General features: G+C 40.5%; 2 protein-coding genes across 4 annotated transcripts in view; both read left to right on the forward strand.

The window, feature by feature from the left end:
* Nucleotides 1-14,094, forward strand: part of NIBAN1 (niban apoptosis regulator 1) — a 62,592-nt gene extending 48,498 nt beyond the window's left edge. For both annotated transcript variants that reach the window (XM_026101032.2, XM_064515570.1), the window contains exons 7-14: nt 1,317-1,421; nt 1,516-1,678; nt 2,681-2,868; nt 3,111-3,272; nt 5,937-6,047; nt 6,658-6,765; nt 8,582-8,693; nt 9,619-14,094. In XM_026101032.2, coding sequence (XP_025956817.2) covers nt 1,317-1,421; nt 1,516-1,678; nt 2,681-2,868; nt 3,111-3,272; nt 5,937-6,047; nt 6,658-6,765; nt 8,582-8,693; nt 9,619-11,336 — 2,667 coding nt within the window. In that variant the 3' untranslated portion in view covers nt 11,337-14,094. The remainder of the gene's footprint in view (nt 1-1,316; nt 1,422-1,515; nt 1,679-2,680; nt 2,869-3,110; nt 3,273-5,936; nt 6,048-6,657; nt 6,766-8,581; nt 8,694-9,618) is intronic.
* A 474-nt stretch (nt 14,095-14,568) lies between these two features.
* EDEM3 (ER degradation enhancing alpha-mannosidase like protein 3) overlaps nt 14,569-22,554 on the forward strand; it is a 32,695-nt gene continuing 24,709 nt past the window's right edge. The window contains exons 1-3 of one of the 2 annotated variants that reach the window (XM_064515571.1): nt 14,569-14,956; nt 16,893-16,938; nt 20,584-20,684. In XM_064515571.1, the coding sequence (XP_064371641.1) occupies nt 14,796-14,956; nt 16,893-16,938; nt 20,584-20,684 (308 nt within the window). In that variant the 5' untranslated portion in view covers nt 14,569-14,795. Of the gene's footprint in view, nt 14,957-15,952; nt 16,670-16,892; nt 16,939-20,583; nt 20,685-22,554 lie in introns of those variants that run through there. The other variant, XM_064515572.1, reaches the window with a different exon arrangement.

Consider the following 22,554-nt stretch of genomic DNA (forward strand, 5'->3'; position numbering starts at 1 on the left):
ATATACAACATGCCCTTGGTATTGCATGGAGAGAAGAAGGTATCTCCAAGGGGGACGGATCAGTGTACTGATTATCTACTGAAAGTAGATGGTATAAATGCCCTATGCACATGCAGACAATGTATTTATTACTTGTGATTAATGCAGGAATGCATAGAGACAAATCTCTTTTGAGATCCCAGGGGCAAACAGCGTTGCCTGCATGTCACCGATCTCTTCCATGCTCTTGTCTCCCTGCTGTATTTTTGTGTGCCAGACTTTCATCTGATGCTGATGCCTGTGTAGATTTTACTCATCCTTTAACCTTAGGCACCACAACCTGTGCCAGCTATAGCAAATGTGCCATGCTAGTGTTGATTGAGATGCTGCGAAGCTGCCTGTGTCTCCTTGCAACGCTTGCTTCCCAGGGCTGGGGGGGACTGAGGATTAACGTTCATCCAAGCAAAGAGTTCGTGTCCAACACCGATACCGATTCTGTTGAGCCTGAAATCTGTTTCACTAGTGATTTGGAGGAATATCTTCTTATGTTATATATTTCATACAGTTTTTGTTCAAGAATCTGGAGGTGTTGGGAGAAGACTTTAATGTTTACATGTTCTAAAAAGTGAACATTTTACTGGTTTTAGTTGTCTCTTACTGAGAAAACTAATTGCTTTGAAAAGTTTTTCACAAACACCAGCAGCTATTCATTTGATCCCTTTTGCCTCAGGATTAGCCTGGAGCTAATGAATCTTTTAGCGTGTGCTATACGTTAAAAAATAAAAAAAATTCTTAGATTGGCCAAGCTTGTGGATCCCATTTCTGTCCCATCTCCTAGTTTTACTGGGATCTCCTCCTGTTCCTGTTTGACTTGTGAGGTTAGTGCTCATCAGAAACAGTTGTAGAGATTCACATTGGTACATTCATATCTTTCTTTTTTGGGCCCAGTATCTTCCTATTAGAAGCATCCTTTGTCTGACTGCTCTAGGATGCTGTGAGTGCCCCAGAACAAGGTCAGTTTGGGGAAGCAGCAGTCAGTAGATTAACTTTTCAAATATTTTTGATCCAGTTGCTCAGCTGATATAAATCATTTTAGGTCTGTTGATTTTCTCAGGCCAATAAAAGCCTTTTAGTGAAAAACGCTTCAGATGAAATGCATGGAGCTTCCCTCAGATATACCTAATACTTTAAATACAGTCCTCCTGGCAACCTAGGATAGCTAAGCAGTTGTGTATTTGGGATTGTCTGTGTTTGCACATCATTCTGTAATGCAAGCACACAGTTTTCGGATGAAGGACAGTGAGTGAATGTATCATTTTAATCTTTTGACCATGTAGATCTTAAGCAACCTTGTGATGGAGGAACTCCTACCTAACCTTCAGACGATGATCCTGCCTAAAATGAAAGGAAAGAGGAACGATCGGAAGCGGGCCTGGTTTGGTGTAAGTACTGATATTGGCAGAATAGCTGTTTCTCATAGCAATTGTCTATGTGTGCTGCTCCTAATCTGTGCTTATTAATTTAATTTGGTTTTAGATTGTGGAAGAAACATATGGCTTAGTCCAGCAGCAAGTTGCAGAAGGATTAAGTACCTTGAAAGAAGAATGCAGAGATTTTGCAAAAACTCTTGAAGGAACAATTCGCTCAGATATGGATCAGATTCTGAACTCAAAGAACTTCTTGGCTGGAAAAATCAAAGGTTAGTAAGGGAGCATCTGCGTTTTGGAGCAATTCTTTAATGTTTCCTGTTGTGCTGCTCAAAGTACCAGATGTCATTGTGTTGAAATGGATCATGTGTTTTGAAAATCCAAACAGAGATACTGATTTTCAGAAAACACTGAAGGCCTTGAGCTTCTGCTGCCTTTGGTGGGAATTGATACCTGTGGCAGCTCTATCTGTGGAAATGCAAAGTCGTCTTAAGTTGGAGCTAAAGCTGGCAGGTGTGCAGTATTCAATTTAGAGTTGCTAATTCTGCTCTCATTTTCACTTGGCCAGCCCATTATAATGAAGATACAGGTTACATGAGCAAAATTAGAAGCGTAGTGGTTTTGATCTGATGTCTAGTAATGCTCCACAAAAACAGGTTATGATTAAGTGACAGGTTCTTAGGCTACTAAAGAATACTTAAACCAAAGGGCTTCTTAGATGGTTTAAAAGTAATGTGGAACAAAAAATTACAATTTTTTTTGCTAAGAATATAAAAGTGAGTGCAAAAAGTAGACAAAACATTAGTTGATGCTGCTTAAGCTAGCAAACAAGAGCTGGCAATAAACAGCTGAGAATTCAGGAGCTGTTTTGCTAAATCTCAGGAGGTTGTGCTGATATTCCCACATAACAGAGTAGGATGCTTCCACTGAACTGGAAAGTACCAGTTCAAGTAACTCCTTATACAGCGCATTAAAAGCCGCAATGGCCGTGCTCCGTACAAACCTCCCAGTATTTATCAATATTTACAGCTGCTCTTTCTTCTTCTCTCACAGTGCAGCCAACCTGCTAGAGTTTGGTTAGGTGGGGCGTGGGAGAAGGTGTTTCACTGTCACTCTTAAAACCATAAACTGGCCTTTCACCTTTGAGGAGGGATGACTAAAGTGAAAAACACAGGGTCGTTTACTCCATTCTACAGTGGATCGGTTCAGAGGACATTTTTCACTATGTCTGTTAGTGGCCTAAGATGCATCCATTGTGTTGTCTAACACTCCAGCCACTGTTTCTGAGCCGGCCCAGAAGTGCTGCGCAGAAAATATCCAGCCATTTCTCACTTCCATATTGGAGGAGCTCATGGGCCCAGTGAGTTCTGGATTCACCGAAGTCCGCTCGCTCTTTGATAAAGAAGTTAGTGAAATCATCCAGAACTTCCAGAAGACAAATGATACCACAAAGTTAAAGGAGGTAAGACACGATTTTGGATTTTTTTTACATTGGCATGGGGACTTTCTAGCTAGAACCTAACTGACAGCAGCATATGCTTTCCTGCGTTGTAGTACGCTAGTGCTTGTTTTTGTCATTTAAAAAGTCGTGTGGTATTTGTGCACGTGGTCAGAATTTGTTTAGGGCCACTGTTACCCTCTATATTAAAAATTCAACCTTGGTTGCTTACCCTCTAAACCTGTTCTTCCCCCGTTGAAATGCAGAATGTGGACCAGCTTATGAACCTACCATTCAACTCTGTGAAAATGGAGCCTTGTTATCTGAAAGTGAACCTCCTCCAGGAACTGCTTCAAGACCTCAAGAGTCGCTTCAAGGTCTATCACATGGATTTTGTGGTTCAGAGGACACAGAACTTCATGCAAGAGGTACTGTAAGATCCAGTTTTTCCTTCTGGAAAAATCCTACCTGGAACAGGTTAGGTTTGTTCTTCTAACTCACTTCAGAGAAACCTTGATAAAAAGCTGTGCAAGAGGCCAGAATATATCTCAAAGTACAGATAGCAAAACATAATAAAGCCATAGTTAGAAGCTCAGTTTCATATTTATATCTATGAGGTTGAATGTGTGTGAGTCTTTCAGTATGGCACCATAGTTGTGGATAAATCATCTCTTCATCTGAACCTTGAAGTTGTGAACTCTTTGTGTTTCAGCACTCAGGAAAGTTGTGCTTGGACCAACAGGGTGGCTAAAACTCTGCCTGACTGCATTCCCAAGGGTTGATTTTTCAGGAAAGCTCTTCAATTTATTCTTACGAAAATGTAACATCTGCTCCTTTGGTAGTTTGGTCTCTCATTAATACAAAGTAAGGCAGTTAGTGCTAGTAGAAATGGGCAGTTGCTTGGATGCTGATGACATCTCATGATATACCTGCATTCAGATGCTTTAACCAAGTTCAGTTTTCATCTGAATGATTGAAGTGACTACGTCATTGGGATGAAAAAGGAACCATCTTGTCTCTTTTTCCCCTTCGGTGTGTATTTGTATAGGCTTTAATTTTGTTTTGCTTCTCTTTCTCCTGGATGCCTGGCCATAGATCTATTAGGAGCTGGCCAGTCGGCGTCTTTCGATTGCCAGAGTGCAGGGCAGATGAGGCCTCATAGCTCTATGTTGAATTCCGTGATTCTGATCGGTAGTTGAGAAACTAAATATTTCATCATATAGTCTCACGAAATGGGCCTGGTCCAGTTCTGCATAGTGGGAACCCTGACTATGGAAATCGAGTCTCTAGCACAGTGCTGGGTTAAGGCTTTCCTGAAAGCAGCTCTTCTAAGAACAAGAATGATCAACAGCCACAGAATTATTGAGAAATAAAATTCTGTTTTCATGACTGGTCTTTCAGGAGACCATTCCAAAATGCTGCTCAAATAAAATGTCTTTAAGTGAAGACCATAAGTCAAAACAAAGAAGTATGCAGAAAATATATCCCCTACAAGCCAAATTTTTTCTGAAGGGAACATGAGTCAAAGTTTATAGTAAATACCTTAAATGAGAGTACAAGTTATTCTGCCAATGTTATTACTGCTCCTCTCTCTTTAAAAGGCTGTTATTTTTCTCATAAAAATAGTGAGTAGTTTCACATTGTGTCAGTGGACCTGTAATATCTGTTCTATTAACAAGTAGGGTCAGGAGTGTCTACGGTCATGTTGTCTTAATTTAAAAGAAGCCCTTGGCTTTATCCTAACTCACTTGGTAAGAACCAGGTGGTTGGAATAAGGGCTTGAAAGGTTGGCATTCCCTAGTGGCTGATTTTCTGGAATTGGGGAGCTAAATGCTCAGCTGACATAAATAAGATGGCTTCGATGACTTTGCTAGAGCTATGCCAATTTCTGATTTGGTCCAAATAAAAATTTAGATAAAAAGTGAGTACTTAATCTTAAATTAGCTTCAGACATAATGCTAAAATTGTTTCTGTCTTTTTTTCTTTGCGACCACAGTCTTGCAGTGCATAAGCCTTTACTCTATGGCCTTCTGATGCATGCACAAATTGAGTAAAGATCCGTCTTCTCCGTTTCCATGTACAAATACAGTTTGTATAATCTAATCCCATGTTAGCTGCAAAGTTAGTTATAAAAATTGCTCTTCAAAATTTGTCATGGCTTATATTCATTCATTAAAATATTACTAACCAAGGAGAAAATAAAAGTTTGTCTTATCCATAAGCACGTACATATTCATTTACAAACCACAAAAAGATCTCTGAACAGCATATGGCTATCTGTGCAGACTGACTTGGATGTCCCTGAGTGATGCAAAGGAAGACATAGCAGGATTGATGGCTTCCCTGTAGATGTCCCTGTACTTCTCCAATAAGAATATATTAAAATCTGAATGGAAACACGTAGCTAAAAGATGCAAGCTTTCATTAAGTAGAAATAATTACCACTTGCAGAACTGTTTTTCTGAAATATGTTTTCAGAGTAGGGAGTTAATTTTTAATGAATCACTGGATAACCTGAAAACAAGGCAAACACCAGCCTAATAATTCAATGAGAAATTATTGCATTCTGTGAGATGAGCCTTGAAAGTACTTTTGAGATATATATATATAAATATATATATAATTTCACTCAGAAAACTAGGCTGAATTGCACCAGCAAAACCACGATTTTTGGACAAAATAAGCTGAATCTACAATGGATAAATGTGGTGATACTACTGTTTGTTTAGTTATAGCAGCAGCACTTTCTGGTATTGACCTGACTCTAAACTTAAGATAGAAGTTGAGGTCATTTCATTTTCTTGTTTTCTTCCCTGAGTGTAAGATATTCTTCTTTTTGTTTTCCAATTCTAAAATAAAAAGTGTTGAAATCTAAAATAAACAAGGCTTTTCTTCTCCTTCCACAATCATTTTAAGTACTTGAAAACACTTATTGGTTTTAGGCAGATTATTCTGTCTCCATTTCACCTTCTCAAAAATTCCATTTAAATTAAGCTACAGTTATCATGTTTCTTTATGTAGGAATTTTCTGTTACTGGAAAACTATGTTTCATAAGCCTTGGTCTTTAACAAATTTTTATTATTGTTCTTAGCTGATGGAAAATGCAGTTTATACTTTTGAGCAGTTGTTCTCTCCAAGTCGCCAAGCCGACTCAGCGAAAGTTGCAACAACCATTGAAAAAGTCAAGCTGAGAGTACTGAAGGTAAATACTATTGCAGCGTTTGTTCAGGAAACTGAGAACATTTTTATGTGAATTTATTTCAGTATTTGAAAGAAGAAATGTCTTTCCATCCAGTGGAGAGTATCGATTTGGCTGCACTTAGCAGATGCATAGATGACCATGTGAAGTGAAAAATTAGTGGAAAAATAGGATCTTTTATTTAAAGTAAATGATTTGAAGTAGCAGTAAGAGAGACTTTGGAGATGCTAACTAATGTTCATAATTTGGAGGGTAAAATCTAGTTCTGGGCTGACAGCTGTAAAAGTGTATACATGTGCAGTCCTATTAACTGCAATTAAATCAGATGGAGATGATCTAGGCAAATCATTTTATATTAGTTTTATAATTAGCCTGCCCCTAGTATTTCAGTTAGCCTCAGAAGACGCATCACACAAAACCTAGTCTCTCAGGATTTTTGCAAAAGCTGAAATAATCTGCATGAGAATTCAAACCCTGAGTGCTCCTACGATGTGCTGTTCTTTGGGATTTGCCTATCACCAGTTACAGGTCAACAAGAACCAGTTCCTCCTGTTAATGATTAATAGCACCAAATGCATTTTGGTTTGTTTCTCTTTTTGTCTGTTTTTGACAGCAATATGATTATGACAGCAGCACTGTCCGGAAGAAGATATTTCAAGAAGCACTGATACAGATTACTTTGCCCACAATGCAGAAGACACTGGCTTCAGCATGCAAACCAGTAGGTTACATTACTGCTCTGTGGTTAAAAAGAGAATAATAAAAGGCAGGGAGGGATTAACACCTTGGCAGTAAATCCTAAACTATCTAAAGCTATTTTCCCTTGGGGAGTCACATAGATTGGCTGCCTGCTTGGCCAAACGATGCTTAGATTTGCCAGTGTGTGCATTGATGTGGCAGGATGAGAGATGTGGAGTCTGGTGGAGATTTCAGGAAACAGGGAAATTGTATATACAACTTTCTTTCTCAAAGATTGTTGCAGACCTTTGCCCCCTCCTGGTTTTATTTCTTCCTTAGAAATCTGGAGTCCCCTCAAGCCGGACTCTTCTCCATATCCGACAGTCATGACTCTAGGTTATGAGCCTGTCCTTGTGTCTGGAGCCCTGCTGAAATCCCAGCAGGCTGCAATTTGGTCACTCAGAGAGGGAGCTTTCCTCTTCAGTGGAGCCCAGCGGATCCGCTGTGAACATACGCAGCTCCCCTGACGACTCCCTTTGATGCCGAGGGCCAGCTTGGGCAACAGACGCCGGCTAGCAGAGTTTCATGGAGATGTAATCAGTGCGGCTACAGCAGGGGCCAGTTCTTGTGTTCATGTTGTCTCAAAATAATGAGTTGGCTCAAAATAAATAATCTTTCACTCAGATTTGCCATGGGCTTCACATGGAGCCCTTCTTGCAGGCTGTGCATGCATAACCTCTTGCCGTTTCATTGTACCTGCTGAAAAGTTACTGCCCTAAACCATTCGAGGCCTCTCCGCTCTTTTGTTTCGCTGACGTTCAGCGTTGAGCGATTCCCCCAGGCTGTAAGCTATCACCCATGCTGCTGCTCGCTGCTGCTGCTGATCCTCTCTCGCTTGTTTCAGGTTTTAAAAGCAATTTAAAAAACAAATATTTTGTCAGCTTACACCTGTGAGTCTTTGAGGATGGATCATTAAAATTTATGACTTCAAAAAATATATTCAAAATTGCTCTCTTCCGTATGTCATTCTGCTTTCCTTCATATCCCCAGAGTAACAGTCTTTACTGTCTGCAGAGTGTCAGCAGTACTTTCAAGACATGGTGTCTACACATAGGAGCAAGAAAGGGAACAAAAGCATTTCATCACCTGGAATATACTGGAGAGTGGAGTCCCATATGTTGTCTCTGTTAGATAGGGATGGAGGAAGCAGTGATGGGGCAAGCTTCCCGCAAGCTGTTTGCATTTGTGCCTCTGCAGAGATTAGCAGCCAGCTCTGGAAGCAACCATGTAGTGTAGTTTACCTGCCCCTTCGAGCCTTGACCTCCTACTAGAAGAACAACAAAGATGTTTGTGTGAAGGCTCCTCTTTTAGAAGTGTGCAGAGGTCACTTCACTTACTTTTTACAGGCCACCAAGCAGCTTCCTAGGGATAGTGACTCAATTATTGTCTAGACATAAACTATTGCATATAAATCAGTAAGCTAAAAATGTTACACGCCTATTAAAAAACAAAAACCCAGTTATCTCCCATGCTCACCATGAATTTGCCTCCCAGGACAAACAATGACTGAAGTGCTTCCTCACCAGCTATTTATATCAGAATTATCTATTACATTGCAGATGGCAATGATCTATAGTGCTTATAAACGTAACTGTAGTGCAAAAATACCGTTGATAAATGCATAATAAATTGTGAACATATACAGTTAATTTAGTCATAGTTCAGTTTAACTCAAGAGATGGCAAGGAGCACTACAAGACCTGTGAGGTGGCATCTCCGAGGTTCCCTGTTGAAGTAAGACACTCAATATGCCTTAGCAGCATTTTTTATTTCTGTTCCTTTCTTGTGTGCCTGCACAGGAGCTGCAGAAATACGAACAGTTCATTTTTGCTGATTACACTAGTGTGATCCAAGTAGAGAACGTCTATGAAGAGATTTTATATCAGACGCTGCTTGAAGAAACCCTGAAAGGTAAGAATACTTTTGAGGTGACAGTAACAACAGTCAGACCGGTGGCCAGTGAGCTCTTGCTTCAGGGCTTTCAAGAGCCCTATGCTGGCTACTTCAGATGCAGATCCCAGCTTTCCCAAAGATTCACAGTTAAGATGCTTCCATGTTTTGGTTCAGCTCATTAAAGAAGTGTGGCAAACCCATAAATCTGAACCCGTAGGGAAACTATACTAAGCTTGGGATACTCAAAGTGATTTCTAACAAAATAATTATGCCACCTTTATTTCTTCTTGACTCCATGGGCCAAGGAATGAAGTTATGCTCAGAATTTGGTATTTGCAAAGACCTGGTGACCTCTAATGGCAGTGAAAATGAATTTCCCAAAATAAAATGTGCTGCTGGATGCACTTTCGAGTAAATCACTGATGCTAATGCAGTATGCTCTGCAGATCTCTCTGTTTTTATGTCAGAAAATAAAACCATTCTTGGTGGTATATGGAGATATATAAAATACTTGTATCTCCCTGTTTCTGTCTGTCTGTGTATACATAAGATAAAAGACAAGCCTCTGTATTCCACAGGAAGTTTTAATAGCCCCTTTGTGGCACTACCCTTCCAAAATCTCAGTATAATAATTAATGTAACGAACACACTTTTAGTCCTGTGTTTGGTGTAAATAGTTCTGCATTTAAACAGTACATTTGTGTGTTGCGGACCCTCTGCTAGTTTTCTATTACAGCAATGGCAGGCTTAGGTCAGTATTGAAGTTCCATTATTCAAAACAAATAAAATAAAATGTAAACCAAAAACAAGTGGAAAATTAATGTTATTATTGTCTGTAACATTAGAATGCACAACATTAGAAACTCAGGAAAATAATGTATCTTCTTCTAACGTACCTCTGTCAGTCTTTTCAAAGCAGTTTGTTTTTTTCTGTTTTGCCTAGTAATAAAAGAAGCTGCCATTCTGAAGAAACACAACCTCTTTGAAGATAACTTGAATTTGCCTTGCGAAAGTGTGTCCAGTTTAACTGACCTGAAGACTCCTTCAGGATCAGCTCAAACCACTTCTGCTAAGAAGCCTTCCACCACCAGAGCAGAAATATCAGATACTGAAACTCAAAGTGACGAAACACTCATTGTGACTGAAAAAATTTCTTGGGAGAAAGATCATGGTGATGGAAAGTCATCAGACAAAGAGGCAGTAGTTCCTGTCAATGTGGCTGATAATCAGGCAAGCCCAAGTGAAAAAGTGATCGTTACAGACATCGGTGAAAAACAGGATTCTCCTCCATATACTCCTAAGAAACAAGAAGCTGCAGAGGAAAAATTAACGTCCCAGAATGAAGATACAGAGAAAGCTGAGTTTGTGGAGACCCTTGAGAAAGAACTTAAGACACAAGAAGGGGCTGTGGAGGAAAAAGTAACTTCTGAGACTGAAACTATGGTGAAAGCAGATTTTGGAGCCAGCACTGAAACAGAATACAAGGTACATGAAGGAGTAATGGAGAAAATGGTAACTTCTGGGAGTAAAAAGGCAACAGAAGCCAAGCTTGTAGGAGACGCAGAAAAAGAAAGCAAAGTACAAGAAGAAGTTGCGGAGGTAAAGTTAACTTCCCCACATGATAATGTAGTAGAATCAGAAATTTTAGGGAGTGCTAAAAAGAAAACCCAGGTAGAAGAAGGGATTATGGAAGAATTGCCTCAGAGTGAAAATGCAGTAGGGTTTGGAGATGATGGTAAAAAAGAAAGCAAGAACCAAGGAGAGATCACTGAAGGAAGAGATACTTCACAGAATGAAAACACAATGAAAGGAGGGTCTGGAGATAGGACTGAAAAAGAAAGCAAGTCAGAAGAAAAGAGTGTTAAACCTCCTGATGATGTGAATGAGATAAGGAGTTTGCTGATGGTAACAGTTGAATTACCAGCAGATACTCCCTGTGAGAACATAAAAGAGATTTGTGAGTGTGAGGCTTTAAAGTTGCAGGAGCATGATAACGGGAATAATGAGATGAGCAAAATCATTGCAGCAGAAAGTCAAGTAAGGCAGATGATGAATAAAGATGCGGATTGCACAGATCTCAAGGGGGACCAATTATCACCATCCAGTTCAGGGACAGACGGTACAAATTTAGTGAGTGTGTCAGAGAGGGTTTGCAATATAGCACAAGCAGAATGGTTGGTGGAAATCTCTGATACACCTCAAGAAGTAAAGACAGAAATGGAGATCGACCACAGTGTTTGGTACACCGGCGTGGGAAGCTGCGAAAGCGATAGATTGCAACCAGAGGAACACACTGAAAACATGTCTGAAGACAAAAGATTAGATGTGGAGGAAGGGGGAGCAAGGAATAATCACACTGCCCCAGTGGAAGTAGGGACTGAGAGCTTTTTTCCTAATCCTGCTGAAAATCCAGACATACCACAAGTGCCCATTTTGAAAACACAAGACGCAAGAACAGAACCGATAGATGTGCCAGTTCCTTCTGTGCTGGAGCAGGGCGAAGTTAGCGCCGTCCATGTCACAGGAGAAGCGAAGTCTGGTGAGGGTGAAGGGAAGCCAGCAGATGAATCATCTTCACATGCTGAAATTAAAAGCGCAGAAGAGATTTTCACAGAAGAAAACAGGGAAGATAGTTCTGTACAGCAAAATTCTGAAGAATAAGAAGTATTTTTCAGTCTGGCCCTCTAGGATTTATTCACTTCAGTCGCCCCTGTTTAATCATGAATACTTGTTTAAGGCAGGGCGGGGGGAGATGATGGGCTCTAGTGCGGTGTTTCCAACTCTAGCAGTTTTGTGACAGATCCCTTCCTAAGTGACAGATGATTGTTTTCCCTTCACTTAAAGCCCTCACTTTAAAATCAGGCTACTATTTGGGAACCTCATCTTTCACTTAAAATTTGCTACCTTTTATGGTTATAGAAGAAAGTTTGAAAATGTGACCACTGAATGCTTCAAAAGCAACTTGCCCCCCAGCTATAAACTTTTTTCTTTTTTTAACAACTTCACTGTTCTTAGGTTCTTTAGCAGGGACTAGCTCATGATTTTTAAATGCATGGATTTGACAGCAACACTCTGATTCTTAGATGGTTGGTACATAAGTTGTTATTCAAGGATGCTTTTAGTATTTGCATGCAGTATACGGGAAATAAATAACATTTTTAGTAGTTAAACAGGAACCGAATAGTTAATTTGGTAGATTGCTCAAAAGCCACATTGTATGCAAACTCTGGAAACTGATTACTTAATTATTTTAAAGTATCGACAGATATGAAAGACAATGAAGTGTTCTGATTTTTTTTTCTTATTGCGATATTTAAAATGGGAAAAACATGGGAGCAGGTTTCTCAATCCCACTCTGCACTTCTGGGTTATTTAGCCTTCCAGAGCACTTTACAGCTGTTTTATTTTATTTTATTTTATGGAAGGGAAAGATGAGAATGTTTACAGCAACTATAATCATTAGGTAGCATCTTTCTGTCGTACTTCCCACCATAAAATATATCCACTTACTGCTATCTAATACATAATATTAAGAGTCCTGCCACGCGCATTCTTACTGACTTCAGTTACATCACCCCAGTTTTGTAGGCCTTGGTGATGGCTTTTAGGTGCCTAAGCTACATCGTAAATTGCAATAATTATGAAATATCACAATCATTGTATGTAATCTCTAAAGCAGATATTCATTGAAGCAGAAAGCAGGTAAGGCTTATTCACTTAGATTTTGGAGGGCAGAATCTTGTTTCAGAAGCAGTTACTAAAATGAGATGTACTGTTCTCATATCCAGTATATGATCATCTACAACATCAAATTGTCATCTATGCACAGAGTTGCATATATGCATTATCGGCACACCCAGCATAAAGACTTTGTGCACAGAAAAGCTTGAAAGTGAAAAATAGTATTTTAATAAATTGGGCATGCAAACTAGCCATGCACTTTAGAGGTCAGTTTAAGGCACCTTAAAAATCTGGCCTAGAGTTTCAGACTGTTTCTGAATAAATATAATACAGTCCAGGACAGCTAAGATTAATTATAAATACAGTAAGTAAGGACTGCAGAACTGCACCCATAAAGAGATGGAAAGAAATAATGAAATCCCAAGAGTCCTGCGAAATAACAGAGTCCTGATATTTGTTGGCATTTAACTTTAACTAACTGTGTAAAGTCTATTATTTAATGCTATCAAATATTCTATAATACTAACAGACTAGTGACACTAGAGGAATAGGCAAATATTACTGCAAAAGGATGGAACGTTGTTGAGTAACTTGACCAACTGGAACGTCACTACTGTAAAATAAATGCAGCTACTATTTATTCCTAAAACCCTATTGTGGTACACAAATATTGACATCATATACATTTTCCTTGCAAAAGTAGTTTTGAGTAGCGTCCTCCTTGTATTTAATGCGAAAATACTCATCTGCAAATACACACACAAACCACTGTCAGCTGATTTCTTACAAATCATTACTTATTTCTAATTGGTACTGAACATAAGCGACTTCAGATTTAGCATATGTGCCTTATAGCTAATGAGCAGCAGTATTTTAGCTATGTCGTGGAATATGGGACATGGATATTTTCAATATGGTGTTCTGTATGAAAGAGGAACAGTAAGAGAGCAACAGTTATTCTCTGCAAAAAATGCTGCATTCTTCTGCCAAAGCTATTCAGCAGTAATATGAATTAGATACATCTTGTACATTTACAGTACAAAAAGGATATAGCATAACCATTCTCTTCAGAGTAATAGTTTAGTTATTCCTGTGGCAGACTGGGATCTGGGAAGCATTTTTCTGTACATACTTAATAATTTAGCTGCTGAATACAAAAATGCTCAGTATATTTGTTTTTCACAAGTAGAACGGGAAAGAACTGAGAAGATTTATCTTGTACCTTTGCTTGCGTGCTGCAAATTTAAGTTGATCACTGCTAGGAGGTTGATTTTTGCTTTTGTGTACATTTTCTTGGTTTTCCCTACGTTCAGGCGATTACAAATGGATACGGTAGCATTCTCTTTTCCTTAACAAGACTGGGAATAATACACCTGAGTGTTACTTAGAAGTGACAACAATTTAGAAGTCGATGGAGCACACGTTAAAAAATAAGTCCACTGATGGGTCAATAATTTTTGTAGCTTTCTCGAGGTTTCCTACAGTTATCTTTAATGAACACCTTGGTTTTGTAAACTGGGAACACCAGTAAATAATCTTTTCCAGCCCGAGGGGCTGGGGACGAGCTGGGCAGAAGCGCTGAGGAAGCAAGCAGCGTTTCCAGGCGGTGTGTGCGTCCTCGCCGTTGTATGTCGTGCGGTTGCCCGCTTTAAGGAACAGGACGTGAAACACAGTGTATCTTGCCTGTAACTTTGTGATAACCGCTTATAATGACAATAAAATAAGCTTTTCCCTTCCACTGCTGGAGTCCGCAGTCTTTCGTTTTAAATAATGTGATTGCGGGTATTTGGCTGCAAAACGCCCCTCGGGTGACGGCGACACCTGCCCGGACCGAGGGCCGGTTTCCTTCACACCGCGTTTATGTTTCCCCCTCTCCTTTTTGCCACCCCATTAAAAGAAGACGCTCTCGGCAGCGCTGACAGGGCGGCGGCGCCGTTATGTCGGCCCCCCCCCCCAGCGGGCAGAAACTACAGCCCCCAGGGGACACCCGCCCCCACCGCGCGTTGGAGGGGGTGGCCGCGGCGGGCGGGGCATGCTGGGAGTTGTAGTCCGGCCGCTGCGGCGCGTGCGCCCAGCGCTCCCCCTCCAGCCGAGGTGGGGGGTTGGGGGGGGGGGGGCGCCCCTCCTTTTGTCCACGTCGCACTCGCGCGAGGCCCGGCGCCGGGATCACGTGAGGCGCGCGTGCGCCGGCGGCGAGGAGGCTGCGCGCTCCCATTGGTCCGGCGGGGCGGCGCGTGCGCGGCGGCGCGGGGCGGGCGGAAGCGGCGGCGCGAGGCGGTTTCCCTGGCTACGCCACAGGCGAGCGGCGGGCCGGGCGCTTCCGCTCCGCCTGCGCGTCGGCGCCTGGGGCCGCGGCGGCCGCCGCCTGCGGGGCGAGGGGCGGGCAGTGCGCGGGATGGGCCGGCGCCGGGCCTAGCGGGAGGGCAGGCGGCCGCCGCCATGAGCGGAGCTGCTGGCCGCGAGCGGGGCAGCGCGCAGCCGGCGCCCCGCTGCAGGCGGCCCTGGAGGCTCCTGGCCCTCGGGCTCCTCTCGGCCTCCTCCGTGCTGGCGGCCGCCCCGGGCGCCGGAGCCATGAGCAAGGAGGAGAAGCGGCGGCTGGGGTGAGCGCGGCGGCGGGGCCGGGCGGGGGCCGGCGGCCGGGCCTGGGCGGAGAGCGGCCTGCCGGGGCAGAGGGGCCGCGCCGGGCTGTCGTCCCCCCCGGCGGGCCGTGGGGAGGGTCTCCCCCCGCCGCGGGGGCCGTGGGGGTGCCGCTGCCTGCCGGCGCAGCTCAGAGCCGCCCGAAAGCTGCGGCAGGGCTCGTCCGTAGCGATCAGAGGTAAATCTCAATCCGTGCTCTCTTGGGCCGGGTCTCGGAGCACGGAGGGTTTGAGATTCGTGAAGAAAAGGTAAACGTTTACGTGTGTCCTTGCATAGTGTGTAATAAGGTAAATCGCTTCGGTCCCCCGTTTATGCACTCGTAGGAAACTGCTCCTCCTTTCATAGGGGTTTTAGCTGAAGGGTCAGGACTGCAATGCCAGTGACAGAGAGTGTATTCTGCTGCACAGAGCAGGGTTCTTCGAGACAGGCATGTAATTCAACGTGTCATGGTTTTGGTCTTGTACTGGGACAGTTTCATCATCACCAGGCAGGATGGTGATGCAAAAAGTCTGTTGGAGAAAGGTTGGAGACCTAGACAGTTATAAATCATTAGATAGAAGTCCGTATTTAATAATGTTTACAGGTTTTTTTCAATTTGGGATCTCTGAATACTTGGAATATATGATATTTTGTATGTTTTCCTCAAGTGATTACAACAGGAGTTTGAACTTTATTCACTGGTTGGTTTAAAATGTTTGTGCTCATGACTTGTGCTCAGTATGTCCTCTGATGCCCCAGGAATACATGCGAGTGCTGTGTTTCTGCTGTCTCTATTTTGGGGCCCTGAGCTGGGTCTTTCATGGATAATAGCAGGTAATCTGTGTATTTGTATAATGGCAAGGTCGTATCAGTCACAGAATCCTCCCAGGACAAGCTTTATACATAGAGGTATACATAAACAGAGCAATACAAGTTTTTTGTCTTTTATATGATAAATCAGTGAATATAGTACGCTTAGTCCAGTTGTGCAACTGGACCTGGCGCTCTTGCACAAAGCCCTGGGGTTTTGTCTGCTGCAACAGATCCCAGAACTGCAGACTAGGTATAGTCAGTAAAGTGCCTGAAAAAAGCATCATGAGATGTAAGACTGTGTTCTTCAGATTATTTCCTTAATAAATTTGCTAAGTTAGAATTACTTCTTTTGGAATATAATTGTGTTCTTGCCCCTCTCATGTTCAGTCTCGTCTGCAGAGATTGCAAATTATGTTGATGTTAGTTTAGAAATTAGCATGCTCTTTTGCCCAGTGGGGCTTTTCTGTAAAACGGTTAGGTATGATGGAAAGCAGTACTCTCTGACTCTCAAAAAACCCCTGAAAAAACTAGTGCTATTATATATAGCAACATTTCTCACCTTGACTGCTTTTCAAACATGTAAAATAAATGTCTTTTATAATATACAAGGGTTTTCTTTGGATTTATTTGCCAAGATTTCAAATGCGAGGAAGAGGTATACGTGGTAACCCTTTTCCAAGTCATGGATAGGAATTGATGCTGTGTCAGTTGGTTTTAGTATCGGTGATTACAAGAAGAATGTAATTCTGTTTGCTTTTTTTTGCTGAGCAAGGAATGTATCCCATCTCTGGCTTTTCTCGCTTTGATGTGTTCGTGACATCTACAGCTATTTAAGAGGAGCACAGGAACTTGGATGAGAGTCCCCACATGTGAAACAATTTCATGTTAGTTGAAGAAACAGACCTTTTTCCCTGCAAATGAAAGTAACTGAATTGGGAGAAATTATTTTGCTTTTTTCATTTACTTGATCAGAGTGCATTAGTAGTGGACTTGTTACTGACTTTCAGATGTTTAGATTTCAGTATAGTACAGCTTGCTGTGTTAGGATGGCACGTGAAAGGAATATTATGAGGCAGACTGCTAATTTTTTTTAATTTTTTATTTTAGAAACCAAGTGCTGGAAATGTTTGATCATGCATATACCAATTATATGGTAAGTAAAATACTGTTTAATTTTTTCAGAATTGTTTGTTATTATTGACACGGGAGGGAAAGCGACCTACAGAACATGCTGAAGGAGTAGCAGGGAGGTGGGAGGGGAAAAACAAAGCTAAAATAAGTAAGAGCATCTATATATTGCTTCCAAGAAGAGCAGTGGTAGCTCAGAATTGCCAGCAGGAACTCTGTTAATCTGTGCCTGATCTTTCCTCAAACTGGTTTGTGTTGCATTAGAGCCTGAGCAGTTTTCATCTTCAGTGAACGTTTTGGGTTTGAAATTCCAGACTCTCAAAACTATTGAAAAAGCAAGTTGAAATATGTAATATGTCTCCTGTAGTAAGATAAGTTAGATGCAGTTTGGTAGTTCTTTTACAAACCAATAATATTTGACACATGCGAGAAGGGGGTTTCGATGTCATGTCCACGGTACATACCCTCTTCTAAGGCATATGACGTGACTGTCATATGACAGCGAGGCACACTTGCTATGATTTCTTTTAATGTGGCTTGTGATTTTCTGTGCGAAACAGTTTGTGGTTTCTTTCAGGTGTGGTCGTGTTCTGGAATCTAATCAACCTTGAAATGTGTTAGCTTAGTTTAGATGTATTCCAGAATAAAGGGTTGTTGTACATACCGTAGACTGGCTTTCCTCAAGTGACAGTTACTTTCAAGTACATTATCAGCAATACATTTCTGAGGAGAAACTGCACATGTGAAAAATGAATAATACTTATTCTTACCAAGTTTGCGTTAACAGGTTTTCTTGCGTGTTCTTTGCAGCTGTTGCAGCAGAAACGTCTTTTTTCTTTTTCTTTTTTTTTTTTTTCAAGTTGCACCAGCTCCCACATGACAAACTGCTGTCTTTTGAAAATATCTTGCCACATGTCCCAGTTTCTGCTTTATGATTTAACTCTTGAGGCTTAAAAGCTAGTGGAGCATGTGAGTTGCTTATTTATAGTGTGAGAAAGTTATAGAATTAATACATGGAAAGTGAAGATTATTTTTAAAATTGGTGAGGTTGACTTTTTTTTTAACTTCAACTCTTGCTTTTGACATCTTAACTTGACATCAGGCTTCTTGGTGATGATTTGAAGCTAATTACTTGAGCTCTGATTCCTTACTTTAGGTTTAGCTTTAGGTTTAGTCTGTTTCCCACAGCTATCTGAGGCAAAAACCTGTATGTATATGTCAAAGTTGGGTAAAAAGTTTCATGCAGGTAGAGAGGATCTGTTCATTGTGATAAATTAGAAACTAGTTAGGTATCTTGCTGCGTCTGTAGGAAGAAAATTCTAGATGAAGGGGAAGAATGACTTCAGCTATCCTGGAAACTTAGAAGCCAAGAGGATATTTACTTGCCACGTATGCTTGAACACTAGTCAAACAGAGAAATGTGACTTGTTTGTTTAAAGTCAAAGAAAAGATTAGGGTATGAGACTTGCTGCAACAGCGAGAAACTAGTTTTTTATGGTTGCTTTTGAAACAGGCAGCTGATTTTCTGTTTCTATTAATATGTGTTTTAGACATAAGTAGCTAGAGGACTGAAAATTCATGTTTGCATGCAAGGGAGAAATGTCCTGGTCTTTTTTTCAGACCTTAGCAGGAATTTTGAGCAGAAAGCTGCAATTTTCGTTGTTGTTCAGCAACGTTTCTGATAAACAAGAAGGTTTTTCTTTACTGTCAGAAAGATATTCGAACATGTCTTTCACATTAGGCTAGAAAGTATTTCTTGGTATACAGCACTAATAATAATGCATCCTTTTTCTTTTTTTCCAAATATAATGCTGCTATGAATTTACAGTTGTGACCTTAAGAAATATGATCCGTTCTATCAGAATGTGTAGAAACTCCAGAACATCTATTGAGCTACATAGTATAATATTTTCCAGAAATACGCTGATTGTAACTTTTATGCCGTATTTTGTATTTAATGTCTTTGTATTCCCTTTGAGGTTACCTGAACTGGAAAAGTTGCACGTTTAAGAAATCACTTGACCCACTAACCTTCAATGCTCTAGATAGACAAAGTGAACTTCTATTTTTCAAAATGTTTCTAGTTCCTTTATGATATTTTAAGACTGGAAAGTTGGAGGAGTAAACAATTAGAAGAAGGAAAGAAGACTAAAAAATTGGTCTTTCTTCTTCAGAATTTTTAATCAGCCTTTGTCTCCATAATTTAAGCCAGTGATCTTAACTTTGATGTTGCTTTTGCCTTGTAGTTCCTTGGTATGTTTTTTTTTTTTCTGAATGCTTTTCACAGATACTCAGAAATCTCCAAACTGTATTCAAATGATCTGGATTCTGGCTTTTGTAGTTGAACTTGATGAGAACAAAGAATTGTGCAAAGACCATAATACTTGGTGGGGGGAATGACAGGGAAACAAACCATCACTTTCAAAAGAAGTTGCTGTAAGAGCTGTTTATTTATAGAAGAACATTCCTTCTTTTCCGCTCTATTCCATGTTTGAATATAGAATTTTTTGTACTGTGTATTTGAAAGGATTTTGAATGTGCTTTTTTGCAGATTCAGCTTCTGTAAATTAACTTTTTTATTATGTAACATGTTAGTTACCATGCTAAAGGTAAAATTAGATAGCAGCAGTTTCCTGATGGAACTGAAAGAGAGGCACTGCAACCCAAGTTTCTCACCTTGGGTTTCTAACAGAGGCAATTTCTTGTGTGATTGTTGAAGTTAGATATATCTAAGGTTCATCTTTCTTAATGCCATTGGTGACTCTTATAGTAAACCTTTCATATTTCACAATGATGAATTTTTATATTTGTACATATTTCCTTTGATTCCCCATTTTGGTGGTAGTTTAAAACTACAAAACTTGCATTGACTTGACTGGAAGTAGGAATAGGCACCTTAGTCAATATGCTTGACTTAGGCAGTGGCGACACCTTTGTTATTTCTACCTGGGTGAAGAGAAATCAATAACGTTACTATGCAACTAGGCAACTTGCTCTGCAGATTGCTTTTCTAAAACTGTGGAAAAGCAACTATGGCTTTTCATAAAAAAGTAGCAATGTCACTCTCCTATAAACTTCTTGTCCAAGGCTTAGTCTTCGCAGGCGTGTGGGGGGGTGTGTGAGAGAGACTCTGATCCTTTTTTAAAATATTGCATAGTGATTTACCAATGTTTTATTGTTTTACCTTTTGAGTTCTCTTACCTGTCACCGACTGTGACTCTGAGTTACTTAAGTTCTTTTGGAAGTGTTTCCAAAGTGACTTTAGAGTCTAATTCCCACTCATTTTCTGTGAAGTATCAGCCACTTGATAGTGCCTGTGTTAGTTTTAGGCCTTAAGCTCATCTTTGAGATAATCTCTGCCTAAGAAACATTGTAGGAAATGTTGTGTGTGCCCTGTTGCAGGAAACACAACTGATTTCATTGGTGATTTTTTGGTGAGTGGTGGTGGTGGTGTATGCCATTAGTTGGTCCAGACTTCTTTGGGAGACAGGCGTGAGCAAGGAGGAGGAAAAGGTCTCATCGCTCTGTTTACAGTTTAATCATTGTCAGCTAGTTGTGCGTTTTTTTTTTCTGAAGTATAGGCTGCCTTTTAACAAACTGTGAAGATTTAATGAAATGGCTATAACAGTTACAACTTTGTTCACCTGCTTGTTCATTTGTTTCCCTACAGGAACATGCGTATCCAGCTGATGAACTCATGCCTTTAACTTGTCGTGGACGAGTACGGGGTCAGGAACCGAGTCGAGGAGATGTAGATGATGCCTTGGGAAAGTTAGTGCTTGAAACAGTTCCTGTCTCATATAAACATCTAGGAATCTTAGCACACATTGCAGCCCACAGAACTTGTTTTTCTTTTTTCCAGTTTACATGTCCAGAAACTTATATTTATTGAAATTCTGTGGGTGCATGCAAAAGTGTAGATGTGTCTCATAAATTCTGTTACAGAGAAAAGAAAAAGCTATTGGAAAGAAAACAGCAATTGTGAACTTGTTTGAAGTTGGGCAGAAATTTTTGGTTTCCTCCCATGAGGTTAAATGATTTGAAATTGTTCCTTAATGAGAGAAGGAGAATTGACCAGTGATCAGTGAATGAGAGCCAAAGACAGATTTAACTCTCATTCTGCAAGTTTATACATTAGCAAAGCTTTGCCAATGGGAGCTCACATCGTGGCATTAGTACATTTGATTGCTAATTAGGGGTTATAGGAGTTAATTTCAGCTGCGCAGAACAGTAAGCTGTTAGCAAACGATTATCACGCACGTGGTAGCGTGAGCCTTTGTCCCCGTAGAAACCATTTTCAGACCTGGAAATTCTTGCTAAATTTCCTCTTAAGATGGCTTATAATACAAAGTAATGTAATATTTTTTTGATTCTCTGGAGTGGGCGAGGTGTGGATTTAAGGTGCTTTTTTTCCTCCATGGTAAATTGAATGATCAAAGACAAAGTTGAATTATTATAAATGTGTTTGTAATTTTTTTTGTACAAAATGGTGCCCGTATGTGCGCAGTTTGTTTACAGAGCAAATACAAAGAGCTGTTGCTTTTTCGTATTTGTATTGCTGTTTAGTATCCTTGAGCAGAACAGTGGTAATCAAAACCTAAGTTCTTATCTTAAACTCTGTTCCTAATTCACTGTGTGATATTGAGCATGTCATTTTGGTTATTTTTGTTACACAGAAAAGTTGTTTAGTCTAGAGGTTCCTATATAATCCTGTCGTCTACTTAAAATTGCATGGATTGACCTTGGGACACTGACTTGCTATTGGGAGATGTCACTGAGAAAAAAATCTTAAGAAACTGTATTTTAATCCTGGTCTTACATTCCTTTCAATGACCTTTATTTACATAATAACTTAATGTCATTTGACTGAAAATATCTTTCTGACCCCTTAGATGCCTTGAGCAATGTATTAGTATTTTCTGTATTGAAAAATACTGCTTTTTAAATAATCATTTATCAAATGTCTTATGTAATAGTTTTTCTTGTTATTTGACTCATCAGTTATGTTCTTTGCAATCACAGCATAGTTTAAAAAAAAAATCACAGGATGAGTTGGCTCAGTCCCTTCTACTTCAGTCTAGGGCTAGGGAGCATATATGCACGCCAGCCTTCTCTATAGCTGTGCAATACGTAATCTTCCCCAATTTGTGTGGAAAAAAAATCAGTTAGACAGTCTTTCATATAATGACACAGAATGTTATATCTGACAACTTAAGATGAAAGTGATAGTACATGACCACTTAAGTAGAATTTTAATTATTCTTATGCGCAGGCAGATGTTGTCTATGGTGTCTCAAATATATGGAGCACTTTTTAAAGTTCTTGGCATTTGCTAACCGTTCAATGGTTACAGTGGTAACTTGTTTCCAAAAATTTCAATTTTAGTAGTATTACCTATGGATTCTGTAAATTCTCTTGTGTGTGTGTTACGGTTTTCTTAACAGAAGAGCAGTCCTATCAGGTTAGGCCCAAGGTCCGCACAGCTTGGTACGCTGTCTACAACAGTGAGCCCTAAAGCAGGCCTAGGGAAGAATATACGAACAGGACGAGCCTTATCGTGATTCTCCTGTAGCAAACGATATGAGTTCATGTGCAGCTGAGCACAGGGTGATACCTCTTTAAAAGCCATTTGTGGATTTTT

The sequence above is a fragment of the Dromaius novaehollandiae genome, chromosome 8 (assembly GCF_036370855.1).
Source record: "Dromaius novaehollandiae isolate bDroNov1 chromosome 8, bDroNov1.hap1, whole genome shotgun sequence".
NCBI lineage: Eukaryota > Metazoa > Chordata > Aves > Casuariiformes > Dromaiidae > Dromaius > Dromaius novaehollandiae.